At 43.0% G+C, this 20475-nt stretch overlaps 1 protein-coding gene across 10 annotated transcripts in view; it reads right to left on the reverse strand.

Moving 5' to 3' along the window:
* Nucleotides 1-1605: 1605 nt before the first annotated feature.
* Nucleotides 1606-20475, reverse strand: part of TIAM2 (TIAM Rac1 associated GEF 2) — a 643262-nt gene continuing 624392 nt past the window's right edge. For all 10 annotated transcript variants that reach the window (XM_077289067.1, XM_077289068.1, XM_077289064.1 and 7 more), the window contains 4 exons: nt 16050-16155; nt 11958-12045; nt 5559-5713; nt 1606-2922 (listed from right to left, as the gene is read on the reverse strand). In XM_077289067.1, the coding sequence (XP_077145182.1) occupies nt 2258-2922; nt 5559-5713; nt 11958-12045; nt 16050-16155 (1014 nt within the window). In that variant the 3' untranslated portion in view covers nt 1606-2257. The remainder of the gene's footprint in view (nt 2923-5558; nt 5714-11957; nt 12046-16049; nt 16156-20475) is intronic.

The following is a 20475-nucleotide window of genomic DNA, read 5'->3' on the forward strand; positions in this document are numbered from 1 at the left end:
GAAAAACGTAACATTTCCTAAGATCTGAAGGCTAATCTGGAGAAGTCTGGGGTCATGGTTTCAACAAGTATACTCCACACACAAAACCAAGCAGAGCTTTATAGGCAAAGACCAAGGAAGAAACCATTGCTGAAGAACAGACATAAAAAGGAACGACTGATCTTTGCCAAAAAGTACCTTGACAAACCACAATCCTTCTGGAAAATGTTCTGTGAACAGATGAAAAGAAAGTAAAGCTTTTTGGTAGTGATGAGCGAGTGTACTCGTTGCTCTGGTTTTCCCGAGCCCGCTTGGGTGACCTCCGAGTATTTATGATTGCTCGGAGATTTTGTTTTCATTGCGGCAGCTGAATGTTTTACAGCTACTAGTCAGGCTGAGTATATGTGGGGGTTGCCTGGTTGCTAGGGAATCCTGGCAGGAATCAAGCAGGCTAGTAGCTGTAAATCATTCAGCTGCCGCGATGAAAACTAAATCTCTGAGCAGTCCTAAACACTCGGAGGTCACCCGAGCGTGCTCGGGAAAACCCGAGCAATGAGTACACTCACTCATCACTACTTTTTGGCAATGCAAAGCAACTGTTTGTTTGCAGACTATGCAATGAAGCTTAGAAGGAAAAGAACACCCTACCAACAGTTAAGCATCCATAATGCTGTCTGGATGCTTTGCTGCATCTAGCACTGGAGGCCTTGACCGTATCACAGGAATCGTGAAATTAGAAAATTATTAAGAGATTTTTGAACGAACTGTCCTACCCAGTGTAAGAAAACTTGGTTTGAGTCGAAGATCATGGGTCATCCAGCAAGACAATGACTGAAAGCAAACATCAAAAAGTACACAGGATTGTTTAAAAATGAAAAAATGTACTGTTTTAAAATGGCCAGCAATGAGTTCAGACCTCAATCCCATTGAAAATCTTTAAGCTGAAATCTGCCATTGGGAACAAGCCCCCTGCAAACATTCAAGAGCTTGAACAAACTGCAAAGGATGAGTAAGAGAAAATACCAGCTGAGAAGTGCAAGAAGCTTGTCGATGGCTCCAACAAATGTTTGTAGGCTGTCATCGATGCCAAAGGGGGTGCAACCAAGTATTAATTAGGAGTGCCTTTATTGCTGCACATGCTGTTTATTCTGTTTCTTCTTGGAAATTGCAACATGCATGTTGAAAACCAATGTTTTATTGTTATATTACTTTGGACCACTAATTAAGAAATCCTGAGGATATAACTTTGAAATATTTCCATTTATTTATGAAGATATTGTACAGTCTATGAAAAAATTAAGGGGTGGCAATAATGATGAGCAGGACTGTATACATATAGATATAATAAGAATACCGGAACAGCGCAAAATAAATCAGACATGGGTTCAAGGCCCCCAGACAACTATCCTATTGTCATATACTGTAAATATAATTTCAGAAAAGTAGGCAGCACTCCAAAAAAGATGAAAAATGAGGACTTTATTAACATACATACATTATATATACACACACACACACATATATATATATATATATATATATATATATATATATACATATATATATATATACACACACACACATACACACACACACACACTCACCAAATGAAACATTCCACAGTGATTTAGGGCAACAACTCATTTTACTGTACAAGATAAAGAAAGTAAAATACAGCCGACAAAAGTACATCATTTTTTTTTTTTTACACATGTATTGTATTAATATTTTTTGCTAAACCATATTATGGTGTACAAAATGAAATGCCTGCATGTTTGTGCACAATAACTTAAATGATTAAAAAAGAAATGCCCAAAGTCTTCAGTCACTGATAGCTCATCGGTGTTTAATTCATCCTCATTGTATAGTAATGATGTTACGTAACTGAACTTTTGAGGCATTTTATTTATGTCCTCCACTGCTTTATTAAAAAAATAACTTATCTCATTGACAGCATGCACAATGTGTACCACATTTTATGTTACACGTTAAATAATTAAGACAACATATTGATATCCTTTCAAAAGTTTTGAATTTGGTCTACTTTATTTTGCAATTCACAATAAATAAAAAAAATAACTTAAACAATATGTGGCATCATGAAATAGTGCACAAGAAAAAAAACAGATACAGTAAGTAGTTTTTCATCAATTTCTAATCCATGTGTAGCTTACAACAAGATTTCATCAGCTCAATACTTTTGTTATTTTTTCAAAACCCTTTACTTTTCTATACATTAAATTTACACAAGTTGGAATTGTCTACATAAGCAAAGGAGCTAGGACTTTCCACAGTTCCCAACAGTTTCATAAAAACAGTCTTCATTTACTACAGATGTTAAACTCTGAATGCTGAATTCCCTCTCCAAAATGGCATTCAGGTCAATATTTGCAGAATCAGAATGGCTGTCAAGAGATTGTTGGTGGTCCTTCATCGCTTTTATTATAGTCTTTTCCCGTTTTGTGCTGGTCACCTTTCGTTTAATTGGACAAAAGTGTCCCCGTACAAGTTTTGGATGTTCCTCATGTTGGAAGTTACCCTCTGCATCAATCATTTTGGGCTCCATGTATTTTGCTTCAATTTTAGAGTGTTCAGATATATTTAGGTTCTGGAAGTGTACCTCTATTCCTTGATTTGGGCTGTTTCTCATACTTGCTGAGCTGCCGGTCACATTTGACAACCTGTAATCCTCATCATCATCACTGAGAATGTCCGATTCCTTTACTGTTGCATTTGGTAAAGTTGGGACATTCTTCTTTAGGTGTTTGATTGGAGATTGATTTTTTGACTCCTGCAAGCTTTCTATTGTTGGACAACCACTACTTTGCGTACCGCTGCTTAGGCTGCCATCATCTGAATCTAGTCCATTTCCTTTGTCCCTTGTGCTGTTACTCCAATCTGTACTGGAGCTATGCTTTAGCACTTTTAACGACCTTGTTGATGCTGTTGAAGGTAATAAAAGATTTATGTTTTAACTTTGCAATTAAAAAAAAAGTTCAAGTACATAGAAAAAAGTTAAAAGTGAAACATTCCATACACAGATCTAACAAATGTACCAACATGTCGAAAGTTTTTAGGTGCGTATTTTGCTGCACTAGTAGTTATTAGAATAACTAGCACAATCAGTTAACCAAATTTGTTATTTTACTTGCATATTAAATTACATATAAACAATTATAATTGGAGAATCATACTGTATTGAGAACACTTAGGCAAGTATAATTATATATACATATGCATAAAATGGTAAGGAAGCCAAACAAGATAAGTTAGTAGTGAGCTAAATAAATCTATAATATACAATCCCTGTGTGGGCAATCATATGGGTCAGCTCTGTGATTAGATAGGTAAGGTGTATAATGCATACATAATGTGCACATGGCTTTAGTGAATGCATGGCCGGACATTGTTGCCTAGCACATATACTTCATATAAGTGCACTAAGAGAGACAAAATAACAATCCATGTACCTGTGTTAATTCAGAATCAGCGCTTCATAATTGAGTGAAGCTGACATGCATTTCGCCAACACTTCTTCCTGGAGCAAATATTGCATCAAACAGGGGGCTTTTTTATTTGCTAATGAACCAATAGGAGCTAGCCCAAGGGCAGCCATACTATTGGTTCAGTGTGAGCCTGATGCGTCTTTTGCTATGATTATTATTTTTTATTATAACGCCATTTATTCCATGGCGCTTTACATGTGAGGAGGGGTATACATAAAGACAAATACAATAATCTTAAACAATACAAGTCACGACGACTGGTACAGGAGGAGAGAGGACCCTGCCCGCGAAGGCTCACAATCTACAAGGGATGGGTGAGAATACAGTAGGTGAGGATAGAGCTGGTCATGCAATGGTTTGGTGGATCAGTGCTACTGCTTCTTTCTGGGGCAAACAGGATTTTTTATGTGCCATTAAACCAATAGGACTTAGCTCCAGGGGTAGGCATACCAGTAATAATGCAACCTGTACAGCTGGACAGGGGTCCAGAGGTTAAGGGGGCCCATTTCCACCTCCACAGCAACAAGCAGCTTCTGTCACAGACACACAGAGGAATGCATCATGGGGAACTATTGGACTGCAAAGAGCCCATGTGCTGGCCTTCTGTCTGTGTCCGACTCTGGCCTAGTTCATTGGCAGGTTCAGAAATGCACATTTGATCAAATTAAGGACCTGGGACCAGAGAATCCAGTGTAAGTGTGATGAGACATCACGTTAGAGCCATGAAAACAGAAAACACAAGCAAGAAGATGCAACTGATTGTATAGTCACCTCTATTATGCAGATCTCTATTAATATTAGCCAAAAAGGCATAGTTACCCTTGTTCTTTTCTTGTATATCAGAGAGTTATAATTATTTACCTCCTCACCAACTTAGCACGTGTTTGGTTCCCTTACCATATAGATAACTTCTCAGGTGCTGGGCCTGGATTTATTCACGTGTATATAAAGATGTATTATGCACTTACCTAAGTGTTCTCAGTACAGTATGATTCTCATATTCTAATTGTTTTAATTATGTAATTAATATGTAATAAAATAACAAGTTTGTGGCAGCCATTTTACAGATTTAACTTTAGAAATCAGTGACAATGATGTTATTATATTCGTTATACAACTGAGTTTTTTTACCTACTGAAAATAGATATGCAAAACCCAGTCAGTAGATTTACTTCCTTTCATTAATTTGTGTCACTATTTTTGAAACCATTTATGTCTAAATATGCATCTAATCATGTTCATTTCTGTGTGAAATTGGTTGTTTTGTTTTTTTTTCTTTTTGTAGAAATAGATGCAAATTGATCCAAATAGAAGGCTTTCTGTTTAAAAATCATTTAAACTACATTTTAGAAAAAAATATGTTTGTTCTGCTCAGTTTCTGCTTTTCTAAACAGAAAGAAAGATACGTGCCGGGAACACTACTCTGTCGCCGGTATCTGCATTTTGACACATACCATCTGTTCCTATTTGTAAGAAATCTTTCTGTCCCAGGTCTCTAAGGTGTCATACTCACATGCGAGAAACGCGGATGAGTCTTGCACGGCAATACCCGGCACTGCACCTGGCACTCAGATCAGAGCATGCGGCCGCATGGCAATACATGCGCTGAACACTCCACTCCTGAGTGCCAGGTATTGACGTGCGAGACTCATCCGAGTTTCTCACGTGTGAGCCCTTATCAGTATTTCCTTTAGTATTTGCATCAATATTTGTAAGCCCAAACCAGGAGTAGCTCCAATATACACGGAAGAGGCGCTATTTAGACTTACAAACTCTATTGTAAGATGATGTGCGATTTGTCCGTACACCGAAACGGCCCTTACAAATCCATTAGGCACCGCCTAAAGCAGAGAAACCCTTTTCCTAAATTTCTTGTTTTAACCTTGTTCTTGTAGTTTGGAAATATAGAATTACTAATAAGATGTCTTCAAAAATACATTTGTTCAGGATTCATTCATCGGAGCTCTGAACACCTTCCCAAACACAATTTATAAGACTCCTTCTAGTTAGTACAGCATGATTCCATCTTCATTTTACTTGCATGTCTTCAATAATATGTTTTTTGCAACATACCTAATTTTGCTGACAGTGGAACTCTGTTTCTTAATGGGCCCAGTCGATCTTTATTGGTTTTCTCCAAAGGCAAGTCACACTTAATGTTCCGCCTTAGGTTTTCTCTCAAAATAGAACGTATCACTTTAATCGTGCTGGTCTTACTTTCACAATCACTGCATAAATTTAATTTTACAGGTTAAAATTTAGTTATACATAAATATTAGCCATAAATATTTCTTAAATCTTGCCACCTTGTTTAGGATCATGTAGGTACAGTGACATGTAAAAGTTTGGGCACACCTGTTATTGTGAACAACAGTTAAGCAAGTTTAAGATGAAATGAGCTCTAACAGGCCTAAAATTAAAGATGACACATTTTCTTTGTATTTTAGGCACAAAAATATATATTGTAATTTTTTACATTTTAAAAATTAAAATTACAAAAAGGAAAATGGGCCAATGCAGAAGTTTGGGCACCCTTGGAGATTTGGGTGTTCAGAAAACTTTGACCAAGGTTTCAGACCTTAATTAGCTGGTTAGCTTTTTGGCTGGTTCACCATCATCATTAGGAAAGGCCAGGTGATGCAAATTTCCCAGCTTTATAAAAACCCAGCCTCCTCTACCCTTGTGCCAAAAAACAGCAACAATGGCTTCTTCTAGCACTCTGAAAATGAAAATGGTGGAGGCCTACAAAGCAGGAGAAGGCTATAAAAAGATAGCACAGTGTTTTCAAGTTGCCTTTTCCTCAGTTCAAAACTTAATTAAGAAATGGCAGTTAACAGGAAGAGTTGAGGTAAAAAAATAAGGTCTGGAAGACCAAGCAAATTTCCAGTGAGAGCTGCTCATAGTATTGCTAGAGTCTGGCAAATCAGAACCCCTGCATGACTACAAAAGACCTTCAGAAATATTTATCAGACTCTGGAGTTGTGATACATTGTTATACTGTTTAGAGACACCTGCACAAATATGGCCTTCATGTAAGAGTCATGAGAAGAAAACTTCTCCTGCATCTTCACCATAAAATTCAGCATCAGAAGTATGCAAAAGAACATCTAAACAAGTTTGATGCATTTTGGAAACAAGTCACGTGGATAGATGAGGTTAAAATAGGACTCTTTGGCCACAATGATCAAAAGGTATGTGGGGAGAAAAAACCCTCACAGAATTTCAGGAAAAGAGCATACTGCCAACCGTTAAGCATGGGGTGGAACAATCATGCTTAGGGGTTGTAGCTAATGGCATGGCAAACATTTCACGGGTTGAGGGAAGAATGGTTTTAATGAATTTACAACAAATTCTTCATGCCAATATAACACCATATATAAAAAAGCTGAAGTTGAAAGGAAGATGGCTTCTACAGATGGATAATAATCATAAACACATGTCAAAATTCATAATAGACTACCTCGGGCGGAAGCTGAAGGTACGTAGGTCATGGTAAGCTGAATACAATTATACCTAGATATCTACGATTTGATGATCTTATTTTACATGAAGGAGGCATTTCCAGTGTGATGTGTAATGGTCGCTGCCAGTTCTCCTGATCTCACTGCAGAGCTGTGTGTGATTATACCTGACACATCTGCAGGTTCCTCTCAGTGTCCATCTCACAGGCAGACAGGGTTACAATACAGCAGAGCTGTAGAGCTGCAGAAAAATTTGTTTGCAAGAAGACAAAGTTAATTTCTCCTATACTACATTAGTTATGTGGCACCCCGGGAGTTCGGGTACCACAGTTGTGCTGCCTTCCTCTCAGGGAGGGTAGTGCTATGGCTGGAAACAAGAGGGATCTCTTTGGCGACTGGGTCGCAGCCACCGTGACATCCCCTTTAATAGCCGACCGGACCCGGTACCGAGTACCCTGCTCTTGTGGGTGAATCAGTTACATGTCTCACACTGGTAATGCCCCCTTTTATTAAAAATAAGCTCTGGTGCAGAGTATCTTGCAGATCACTGTTTGACCTATAGCCTGGAAAGCTCATTTATAAATAAGAAATGTGTGGATTACTGTGAAATAAAATAGACGCTCACAGATATCAAAGTATCTTTTTATTCTATGACCTACATGCCAATATAGACAACTTAGGAGGAACGATCGTACTGACAGATTCCCTTTAAGGGTATGTTTCCACGGTCAGGAAACGCTGCGGGTTTGACGCTGCATACATCTTCAGTGTCCAACCCGCAGCGTCCAGATGTTACAGCATATTGGAGGGGATTTCATGAAATCTCATCTCCACTACGCATTCAGAGACGCAGGCGGCAGATCTGCATATCCTCAGCTCAGCTGAAGACTTTGCCTCATTTTTCAAGCAGAAGATTGAGAACATCAGAGACAGTTTTGGTCAACAACCCCCAGAGCCCTTCCTCCCGAGTTCCCAGCCCTCCACCTCCAAAACCAACTTCTCCACCATTACAGAAGATCAACTCTCCACTCTACTCTCAAGATTGCATCTCACCACCTGTGCACTTGACCCGCTCCCATCCCACTTCATCCCAAACCTCATCACAGTCTTCATCCCAACCCTAACCCATCTCTTCAACCTATCACTAACAACTGGTGTTTTCCCCTCAAGCTTTAAAAATGCCTCCATCACACCTGTCCTCAAAAAGCCCTCTCTTGACCCATCCTCTGTATCTAGCTATCGCCCTATATCACTCCTCCCTTATGCCTCCAAACTACTAGAACAACACGTCTACCTTGAACTGTCCTCCAATCTCTCTTCTTGCTCCCTCTTTGACCGCTTACAATCTGGCTTCTGGTCACACCATTCCACTGAAACTGCCCTAACTAAGGTCACCAATGACCTCTTAACCGCCAAGAGCAAGCGACACTACTCTGTCCTCCTCCTCCTCGACCTGTCGGCTGCCTTTGACACAGTGGACCATTCCCTATTATCACAGACCCTCTCATCCCTTGGCATCACAGACTTGGCCCTATCCTGGATCTCATCATACCTAACAGACCGGACCTTCAGCGTCTCCCACTCACACACCACCTCCTCACCTCGCCCCTTATCTGTCGGAGTCCCACAAGGTTCAGTCCTTGGGCCCCTGCTCTTCTCCACTTACACCTTTGGCCTGGGACAGCTCATATAATCTCATGGCTTTCAGTATCACCGCTATGCTGATGAAACACAGACACACAGATCTACATCTCTGGACCAGATATCACCTCCCTACTAACCAGAATCCCTCAATGTCTGTCCACTATTTCATTCTTCTTCTCCGCTTGATTTCTGAAACTTATGATGAATTCTGTTTTGTCCATGCTCTTTCCCCCATCTCACGCGACCCCCCCAACGAACCTATCCATTACAGTACATGGCTGCCCACTCTCCCCAGTCCCACAAGCTCGCTGCCTCGGGGTAATCCTTGACGCTGAGCTCTCCTTCAAACCACATATCCAAGCCCTTTCCACTTCCTGCCGACTTCAACTCAAAAATATTTCACGAATCCGTACATTCCTCAACCAAGAATCTGCAAAAACCCTAGTCCATGCCCTCATCATCTCTCGCCTTGACTACTGCAACCTCCTGCTCTGTGGCCTTCCCTCTAACACTCTCGCACCCCTCCAATCTATTCTAAACTCTGCTGCCCGACTAATCCACCTGTCCCCCCGCTATTCCCCAGCCTCTCCCCTCTGTCAATCCCTTCACTGGCTCCCCATTGCCCAGAGACTCCACTACAAAACCCTAACCATGATGTACAAAGCCATCCACAACCTGTCTCCTCCATACATCTGTGACCTCGTCTCCCGGTACTTACCTACACGCAACCTCCGATCCTCACAAGATCTCCTTCTCTACTCCCCTCTTATCTCCTCTTCCCACAATCGTATACAAGATTTCTCTCGCGTATCACCTCTACTCTGGAACCCTCTACCACAACACATCAGATTCGCCTACCATCGAAACCTTCAAAAAGAGCCTGAAGACCCACCTCTTCTGACAAGCCTACAACCTGCAGTAACCACCGATCGACCAAACCGCTGCATGACCAGCTCTATCCTCACCTACTGTATTCTCACCCATCCCTTGTAGATTGTGAGCCTTCGCAGGCAGGGTCCTCTCTCCTCCTGTACCAGTTAAGACTTGTATTGTTTAAGATTATTGTACTTGTTTTTATTATGTATACCTCTCCTCACATGTAAAGCGCCATGGAATAAATGGTGCTATAACAATAAATAATAATAATAATATCCGGACGCACAGCGTGTCTTTTCAGACCGCAGCATGTCTATTTACGATGCAGAGACGCTCCGTCCCCGCACCGTAAATTTCCCATCATTAGATGCAGTAAAACCGCATCCAATTATTAGTCACAAGCATAATAACTGCATAAACGCAGCTTACTACGCATGCGAACAAATTATATCTTACCGTGTGACAGCGGGAAGTCCGCATCCACTGCAGTTCTCGCGATGACTGAGCTCACTGTGAGAACTGCTCTGCACATGACCGCCAGGATTACCTTCGGTCAGCTGATTAGCTGATTTTGAGAACTGCAGTGCAGGTGACCGCCGGAGTTATCTCCGGCAGTCATCTACAAGCTCTGCTACATCTGGATGTAAGGCATCCAGATGTAGCAGTGCTGGACTCGTCATGGGACACTCGTTATTAACGACTGCGTCAGAACAGGGAATATTTGTGTTGGTTTATTTTATTTTTTTTTGCAGGAGATAGAGGGCTTCAAGGAATTAGCAGAACAATAAAAATGGGAAAACTGTGTGCTGTCTTATTTCATTAAAATACTTTATTCTGGCTGTGTCTTTATTTACCATATAAACTATAGGATTAGTAATGGATAGGTGTCTTATTGACGCTTCTCCATTACTAAGCCGGGCTTGATGTCACCTTACAATACAAAGGTGACATTAACCCCCAAACTAATATCCCATTTGCCACCGCTACAGGGCAAGTGAGAAAAGCGCGGCTAAGTGCTGGAATTGGTGCATTTTAGGCTGCCATCACACTAGCAGTATTTGGTCAGTATTTTACATCAGTATTTGTAAGCCAAAACCAGGAGTGGGTGATAAATGCAGAAGTGGTGCATATGTTTCTATTATACTTTTCCTCCAATTGTTCACCTCCTGGTTTTGACTTACAAATACTGATGTAAAATACTGACCAAATACTGCTAGTGTGATGGCAGCCTTAGAGATGCACCATTTCTGTGGCGGCTGTGAGCTGGTGTTTTTTAGCCGGGGGGAGCAATATCCATGGTTCCTTCCTAGGCTATTAATATTAGCCCACAGCTGTCTGCCTAGCCTTTGCTGGTTATTAATTATAGGGGAACCACACATTTTTGGGGGCTCCCCCTATTTTAATAGCAAGTAAAGGCTAAGTATACAGCTGTAAGCTGATATTAATTGCCTGGGAAGCTCCATAGGTATTACCCCCTTCCCAGGCTATAAACCCCCAGTCACTGGCTTTCCCTCTGCTGGTTTGGAAAATTGCACTGGAGCGCATGCCATTTTTAAAAAAATTTTATTTAGTTAAAGAAAAAAAAAAGAAAGGACATTACATATTCCTGTGTGGCCGGTGTCACACTTGCGAGTGTGATGTGAGAAACTCGCGCGAGTCTGTCACATCAACACCCGTCACTCGGAACCGGAGTGTGCAGCTGCATGTATTTCTATGCAGCCGCACACGTCGGTCCGAGTGCCAGCAGCAGCGCCAAATGTTGATGCGAGACACTCGCGTGAGTTTGTTACATCACACTCGCAAGTGTGACACCGGCCTGTCACGTACTTCCGGATGTGACAAAATTCAACATATGTAAATTAGTACACATGCGAAGTAAGCTGCGTTCCCGCAGTTAATACGCATCTCACTAATAATTTAATGCGGTTTTACCTAATGATAGTCTATGGGAAATTTACGCTGTGGAGACTGAGCAGCGTATTGTAAGTAGACATGCTGCGGTCTGGAAAGACGCGCCACATGTCCGTTTACGCAGGTCTACCGCCTGCGTCTTTGGACGCATAGTGGAGATGGGATGTCATGAAATCCCATTCACTATGCTGTAACATCTGGCCACTGCGGGTTGGACGCTGCAGATGTATGCAGTGTCCAACCTGCAGCGTTTACTGACTGTGTGCACCTACCCTATCTGCAAACAGGAAACCACTTTTTTTTCCTTCCCAGAAGCCAACTTTCAACAAGCTTTATTTCAAGTGACAAAAAAAAACCACATGTAATGAAACACCGCATCAAAAACACATGTAAAATGCAGGTAAAAAAAAAACGCATAAAAAACGCAGGTGACCTGCCAGTGACCGAAGATGCAGATTTTACCTGCGTCAAATCCTGAGCAAATATTGAGCCATTCCTGACCGTGGAAACATACCCTCATATGGCCATTTGCCTCAGCGCTGCATTTAAAATAGATCATAATAAAGCTAACTGTACTTACCTACTACAGAGCTGAAAAATAGTTTCTGGCCTCCCCTGAAGTTCTGACTTTGTATGGATAAGTTCCCACAAGCAGTTATTTTCTGCACCTGTGTAGAGAAGTTGAAGGAAAAGTGAGATACATTTTCGTGTTAACTTATAGTTATTATTTTTAACCTTTAAAAAGCAGTCCCATCCAAGTTTTTATCCCCTTAAAGGGAATCTATCAGCATAAGGCAGGGGTTAAAATACTTAACCCCTTAGTGACAGACAATTTTTACAATTCTGACCAGTGTCACTTTATGAGGTAACAACTGTGAAGCACGTCAGCAGATCACACCGATTCTGAGATTGGTTTTGTGACATATTGTACTTCATGATAGTGGTAAAAAAAAATGCGATACTCCGTACGTACCCGAGCACTTGATGCAAACTTGAGTAGCAAGCGCTTGCGCTCAAAACTAGCTGTTCTATTTTTTTATTTTTTTTTTTACTTTTGAAGAAACCCCAAATTTAACTCCAACCCTAACTTCAAAGAATGGAAAAAAAATAAAAAAAAATTCATAGAATTTTTATCTAACTAAGGAGGATTTGATTTACTATTATTTTATATTGATCACTATGATAGTGTCTATCACAGTGATCAAAAGGAACGAAACAGGAAAAATCCCCTATTGTTGCCGGGTACCGGTAGGCAGATCTCAGTGGGAGCACTGCGTATGCATCCGCCATTTTTTTTTCCAGGAAGATGACATGGGGGGACCGGGTGATGAAGCAGGAGGGTCTGAGGATGACGGAAGTCTTGGGGGCTCGGGGGACCCCATTTTTGTTTTCTCTGATAATGCTAAATCATCAGCGAAGAGAGAAATTAACTGTAAATTAGACTTATTTGTGATCGCTGTTATTCGGAGAATTAAAGATGATCACGTGACAGGGGACTATAAAAACCAACCCTGATCATATTTCTCCAGGGTCTCGGCTAACCCTGGTGGGGGGCACTATACCCTTATTTCACTGTGCTGTTGAAAAGCGGCGCTGAGGAATAAGTACCCTTAACTGCTGCCGTTAAAAGGCGTATTGGCGGTCGTTAAGGGTTAATTCAACGATTTACACTGAAGGTTTTATCACCTGGCGATTATTATTGCTGTGACTTGCAGGTACCGCTTCCAGGATCGACTTTGCCCCCTCCTATGATTAGCATCTCATTGTCTATAGCTATGTATACAGTGCCTGGTGAGGGCGGGGGCACCTGGGGGGGGGGGGTACAGCTTTCTCAGCTCCTTGCCTTCTCTGCCTCCTCGCTTTCTGTTATTTGGAGCCAGAATATTCTCCTCAGTGCCTTTCACTGCGCTGTCTCTGCCTCTAATCTCTACATTTACTTACAGCTAAACCCCGGTATAACCCTTCTCTTCTCATTGTTAGTAGGTCTAGTAAATGTACATATGTATATCTCCCTGTACAAATAATTGTTTTTGGGGGAAGATATTTAGTTTGTCTTCAGATCAACCCATCCTATGTTTCCATGCACGGTCTTATTTGGTATGAAATGTTTTAAATTTGTAGGTCAAAGTGTGTATTAATGTAATATATACTGATATTTTGGCACATACAATTCTTTATTCTGACCGACATGTAGAAGAGCGGTATGTGTTATAGTAGCTCAACTTCCCCCATAGTGACACATTCAGCTCCGCTCCATCCATAGTGACACATTCAGCTCCGCTCCATCCATAGTGACACATTCAGCTCCGCTCCATCCATAGTGACACATTCAGCTCCGCTCCATCCATAGTGACACATTCAGCTCCGCTCCATCCATAGTGACACATTCAGCTCTGCTTCATCCATAGTGACACATTCAGCTCCGCTCCATCCATAGTGACACATTCAGCTCTGCTTCATCCATAGTGACACATTCAGCTCCGCTCCATCCATAGTGACACATTCAGCTCAGCTTCCCCCATAGTGACACATTCAGCTCCGCTCCATCCACAGTGGCACATTCAGCTCTGCTTCATCCATAGTGACACATTCAGCTCCGCTCCATCCATAGTGACACATTCAGCACTGCTTCATCCATAGTGACACATTCAGCTCCGCTCCATCCATAGTGACACATTCAGCACTGCTTCATCCATAGTGACACATTCAGCTCCGCTCCATCCATAGTGACACATTCAGCTCTGCTTCATCCATAGTGACACATTCAGCTCCGCTCCATCCATAGTGACACATTCAGCTCAGCTTCCCCCATAGTGACACATTCAGCTCCGCTCCATCCACAGTGGCACATTCAGCTCTGCTTCATCCATAGTGACACATTCAGCTCCGCTCCATCCATAGTGACACATTCAGCACTGCTTCATCCATAGTGACACATTCAGCTCCGCTCCATCCATAGTGACACATTCAGCACTGCTTCATCCATAGTGACACATTCAGCTCCGCTTCATCCATAGTGACACATTCAGCTCCGCTCCATCCATAGTGACACATTCAGCTCTGCTTCATCCATAGTGACACATTCAGCTCCGCTCCATCCATAGTGACACATTCAGCTCTGCTTCATCCATAGTGACACATTCAGCTCCGCTCCATCCATAGTGACACATTCAGCTCAGCTTCCCCCATAGTGACACATTCAGCTCCGCTCCATCCACAGTGGCACATTCAGCTCTGCTTCATCCATAGTGACACATTCAGCTCCGCTCCATCCATAGTGACACATTCAGCACTGCTTCATCCATAGTGACACATTCAGCTCCGCTCCATCCATAGTGACACATTCAGCACTGCTTCATCCATAGTGACACATTCAGCCCCGCTTCATCCATAGTGACACATTCAGCTCCGCTTCATTCATAGTGACACATTCAGCTCCGCTCCATCCATAGTGACACATTCAGCTCTGCTTCATCCATAGTGACACATTCAGCTCTGCTTCATCCATAGTGACACATTCAGCTCCGCTCCATCCATAGTGACACATTCAGCTCTGCTTCATCCATAGTGACACATTCAGCTCCGCTCCATCCATAGTGACACATTCAGCACTGCTTCATCCATAGTGACACATTCAGCTCCGCTCCATCCATAGTGACACATTCAGCACTGCTTCATCCATAGTGGCACATTCAGCCCCGCTTCATCCATAGTGACACATTCAGCTCCGCTTCATTCATAGTGACACATTCAGCTCCGCTCCATCCATAGTGACACATTCAGCTCTGCTTCATCCATAGTGACACATTCAGCTCTGCTTCATCCATAGTGACACATTCAGCTCCGCTCCATCCATAGTGACACATTCAGCTCCGCTCCATCCATAGTGACACATTCAGCCCCGCTTCATCCATAGTGACACATTCAGCTCCGCTTCATCCATAGTGACACATTCAGCCCCGCTTCATCCATAGTGACACATTCAGCTCCGCTCCATCCATAGTGACACATTCAGCTCCGCTCCATCCATAGTGACACATTCAGCACTGCTTCATCCATAGTGACACATTCAGCCCCGCTTCATCCATAGTGACACATTCAGCTCCGCTTCATCCATAGTGACACATTCAGCCCCGCTTCATCCATAGTGACACATTCAGCTCCGAGAAGGGTTATACCGGGGTTCAGCTGTAAGTAAATGTAGAGATTAGAGGCAGAGACAGCGCAGTGAAAGGCACTGAGGAGAATATTCTGGCTCCAAATAAGGGGCAGGAAAATTAAGGAAAAGAGATAAAGCAAAGGGGACCGAGCAGCTGGGTCAGGGGTCTCATATGAACACTTGATCTCAGTAAGGAGATTATAGAGCAAATCTAGACCTAGCGATGTCATGTAAGAACTATCTAGTGTCTATACAAAACATTCTGCAAACCGCTAAAATGAAAAATATATTTCATTTAGTATTTCAAAATTATTTAGAAAAAGACAATGTAAAAGCACAAAACACGGCTTCTTTATTGTAAGAGCTTTCAGATGGCTCACCACTTGGATGTGACAGAACTGGTTCAATAACCACCAGGTGCTGATGAACTAAAATGTTATTTATGTAGATAATTGAAATCATTTGTTGAAATCTTGATACCTTTGAATGACGTCTGTGGATTGTGTTATTTACCTGCAGCATTTCCCATCCTGACTTGAACAGTAGACAATGGAATCAGCCAGCGGAATTTAAACTGATCAATATCGCCGTATGTTTGGGAGCTTCGTGTGTTCTGGCTCTGCCCAAATATGCATGCATTAAAAAAATACATTAAGTTTACATTAAATGTAGACCGTAAGAAAGATATTCTAAGCAAATACACATAATGCAAGAATAAAATATTGCAATGTTAGTCCAAAGCAGCGTACTGATTGATGAGCGTGGGATCTATTTGTTTTCATGAAAGAACATTGGGGCAAATTTACCAATACTGTGTAATTCTTAAAGAGTGACAACTCTGACAATCTAAAGATTCCCCAGATCATTGATCATAGTTGTTGCTATCTAATGTTAAGACTGTTTTGTATAAGTTTACACTACTTACAAGTTGCTTATTTTGTGCAAAAAAAACATGTGCCACAAAGTGTCAAAAATACTAATATTATGCAGGTCATGAAAGGTAGTTTGTTGGTGCAGACTATGACAGTATTCTGGGGCATTTCAAGGGGTTGTCTGGTCCAAAATTATAAGTCTGCAGTCAATGTGCGACTGCAGACTTATGAATCACCCAGCGCACACACTGTTTGCTGCAAGGATTAACCGGTTTCTGAGCCAGGACCGGAGGGTATGTATACTACCAGCCACAGCCAGTGTTGTGACCTCGCTCCATATATTTGTATTGAGTGAAGCCACATCTACTGGACGGCCTGTTCTCTACACGTGGCACGGCCTCACTCCATACAAGTGTATGGAGCAGAGGCGTAGCTAGGGTTTCAGCTTAGGGGGGCGAAAAATCTGAGTAGCTGACTACAGCTACGTGGTGCACCCTAATTGTGAGTATAGTGGAACATCAGCAGATGACCGAGCTGTGATTGAAAATAAATCTATATACAAAAACAAACAGTGATATTACTATATGGAGACCATATAATGGTAGATACCAGTCCTGAAGACCATATAAGAGGTCACAGCACAGTTACAGATGGTGACTTACAGCTGATGTTACTTCTCGTGGAGTCTTCACTTTTCCAGTCTTTTCCATCTGGCCCAGACAGACATGATGAATTCTCCATCCAGGACTCAGCTGCAGAGATTATGCAACACCCCAGGTAACCGGTTGTTAGAGTGATGTTGCCTTCCTTTTGGGGAGGGCGATATCATGCTTGGAGGCAAGAAGGATTCTCTTTACCAGGTAATGCACCCACATTCAACACATTCCGAATCCAGGAAAGAAGGGGGAGCTCTGAACCCGGATTCAGGTGCGCTTCCCTCAGATAGATATTTCCTGGTCTGGAGGAGGGGTTAGACAGTCTGTTGGAGGGAGAGGAGAGAAGGAAGTCTGGAACAGAGAGCAGACAGCAGAGCCATGCAGCCAGGACCGAGCTGCAGCTACAGGGAAGCAAGTGAACCCGAGGGGTTGAAAGTGGTGGAGCTACTGAGGAAAGGAGCAAAGTGGAGAAGGAAAGGGGCTCAGAGGGGAACTGTGACCGGGCACTCTCAGAGCCGGAGCGAAGAAACCAGGCATCAGGAGCCCGAGATTGTCGATAACTGCAAGGTCCAAAGTAGACCCGGAGGGCATAGAACTGTATGTGATTTGCCCACACTACACCTGAAGGTGAAGCAGCACCTGAAGAGCCCGTGTCATGATAGAGACCCTATAAAACAGCTCAAGTTGCCCACCATACAGGTAACTGTCCCAGGACAGAAGAGATAGGACTTTGCCAGCAGCTACAGGCAGCAGGGACCTCGCACACTAGCGCAAATAGGAAGGCTTAAGGACCTCAACTGGGAGAGGCATTCACTATTGCCTCTAGGCCAGCCCATACCATCACTGTTCCTGGTACTCTGGACTGTAGACTGCTACTGTCAGTAAACCAGGTAAAGACTTTACCACTTTGTGTCCTCCACTTATTTGCCAGCATACACCATCCTTGCCCATACACCTTGGGAGCCCTGTGGACCCCACTTCACCTGTGGGAAGAGTCACCATCTTGCTGCAACAACATCACCCCAGAGGACCCCTTTAAACAGCGTCGGTCCCCTCTGACCGAGAACCACAGGTGGTGTCACGAACACAAACTTTAATACAAAACAATTTAAAAGACCTTCCCCTTTAATTGAGTTCCCAGGGCCACTGTCCGGGTCACAGCCACCTTGACATTCCCTTTAAGTGCGACTTGACCCGGTACCAAGTACCCCACTGCTCAATTACAACAACATCACATCTGACTTCTCACATCCCCATCCCCGTCCCCAATCTTGACAAGCTACTCATCTTGCTGATACCCCAATACTAAGCCGTTGCTGCCATATGTGTCCTACAGCACCTGCTGTGTGGTACAATAACTTCTCCTCTTACCACCCCACATAATACTGCCACCACTGTGGCCGTGACATAGTAATAATGATTCCTTTGTGCTCTCTAGATAATAAAATTCACCCCTAGAAAACATTGATGCCCTATGCTAGTGCCCTCCACATTTTGTCCCTAGAAAGTAATAATACCACATATGCAATTTTGATGGTCACAGTACTCTGAGTGCCCCTATAACAATAATGCTTAAATGCCCACTTAACTTTAATAATGTCACCTAAGTAGCCCCCATGTAGAGCTCCACTATACACTGTATGATGAGCCCACAGCTCCCCTATACACAGTATGATGAGCCCACAGCTCCCCTATACACTGTATGATGAGTCCACAGCTCCCCTATACACAGTATGATGAGCCCACAGCTCCCCTATACACAGTATGATGGGCCCGCAGCTCCCGTATACATAGTATGATGGACCCCCAGCTCCCGTATGCACAGTATGATGGGCCCGCAGCTCCCTTATACACAGTATGATGAGCCCACAGCTCCCCTATACACAGTATGATGAGCCCACAGCTCCCCTATACACTGTATGCTGAGTCCACAGCTCCCCTATACACAGTATGATGAGCCCACAGCTCCCCTATACACAGTCTTATGCCGACAGAGCTCCACTATAGAAAGTATAGTGCCCCCAGAGCTCCCCTATATACACTAATCAACACCCCCCATCAATTATGGGAGAATTAGAGGCAACAGCCAAAAAATAAACGTATGATATAAAATTTATTGTTTTATTACATATATAAAAGTTACAATTAACAAGGGAATATCACAAAAAATCCGAGGACAGTACAAAAAAATCACACCAAGGGCATAAGTACACACATCATGTTATTGGCAATGTTAAAGCACCCAGCTAACCTAATGTCTATATGCCTACAAACAAAAAATGGAAACTGCTTAATATCAGGATCCTATTTGTAAAGTGGCAATGCCATATGCAAAATAAGGCAAACAAGGCTATGTGTATACATGTCAATAACTCTAAATGGAAACCGCTCTATGTCAGGATCCTAGTTATAAAGTGGCAGTGTTTTGTGCAAAAAATACCAGCGTATACAAGCCTAAGCCAGGTTATCAGTGTTTACAGCATGCTACTTACATGTGACCTAAAGGGTACCGTTACACAAAACGATTTACCAACGATCACGACCAGCGATACGACCTGGCCGTGATCGTTGGTAAGTCGTTGTGTGGTTGCTGGGGAGCTGTCACACAGACCGCTCTCCAGCGACCAACGATGCCGAAGTCCCCGGGTAACAAGGGTAAACATCGGGTTACTAAGCGCAGGGCCGCGCTTAGTAACCCGATGTTTACCCGGGTTACCATCGTAAATGTAAAAAAAAAAAAAACGTACATACTCACATTCCGGTGTCCGTCAGGTCCCTTGCCGTCTGCTTCCCGCACTGACTGAAAGCCGGCCGTAAAGTGAAAGCAGAGCACAGCGGTGACGTAACCGCTGTGCTCTGCTTTTACTTTCCGGCCGGCAGTCAGTCAGTGCGGGAAGCAGACCGGCTAGGGACCTGACGGACACCGGAATGTGAGTATGTACGTTTTTTTTTTTTTACATTTACGATGGTAACCAGGGTAAACATCGGGTTACTAAGCGCGGCCCTGCGCTTAGTAACCCGATGTTTACCCTGGTTACAAGTGAACGCATCGCTGGATCGGTGTCACACACACCGATCCAGCGATGACAGCGGGAGATCCAGCGACGAAAGAAAGTTCCAAACGATCCGCTACGACATACGATTCTCAGCGGGGTCCCTGATCGCTGCTGCGTGTCAGACACAGCGATATCGTATGGATATCGCTGGAACGTCACGGATCGTACCGTCGTAGCGACAAAAGTGCCACTGTGAGACGGTACCCTTAGACCTTGTGTGTACTGCCTCGGACACCCCGACAGCGCCGTTTCGCCATGTAGCTTCCTCAACAGGGGGCCCCCTGTTGAGGAAGCTACATGGCGAAACGGCGCTGTCGGGGTGTCCGAGGCAGTACACACAAGGTCTAAAGGTCAC

Source organism: Ranitomeya variabilis, chromosome 2, assembly GCF_051348905.1.
Source record: "Ranitomeya variabilis isolate aRanVar5 chromosome 2, aRanVar5.hap1, whole genome shotgun sequence".
In the NCBI taxonomy this organism is placed as follows: domain Eukaryota; kingdom Metazoa; phylum Chordata; class Amphibia; order Anura; family Dendrobatidae; genus Ranitomeya; species Ranitomeya variabilis.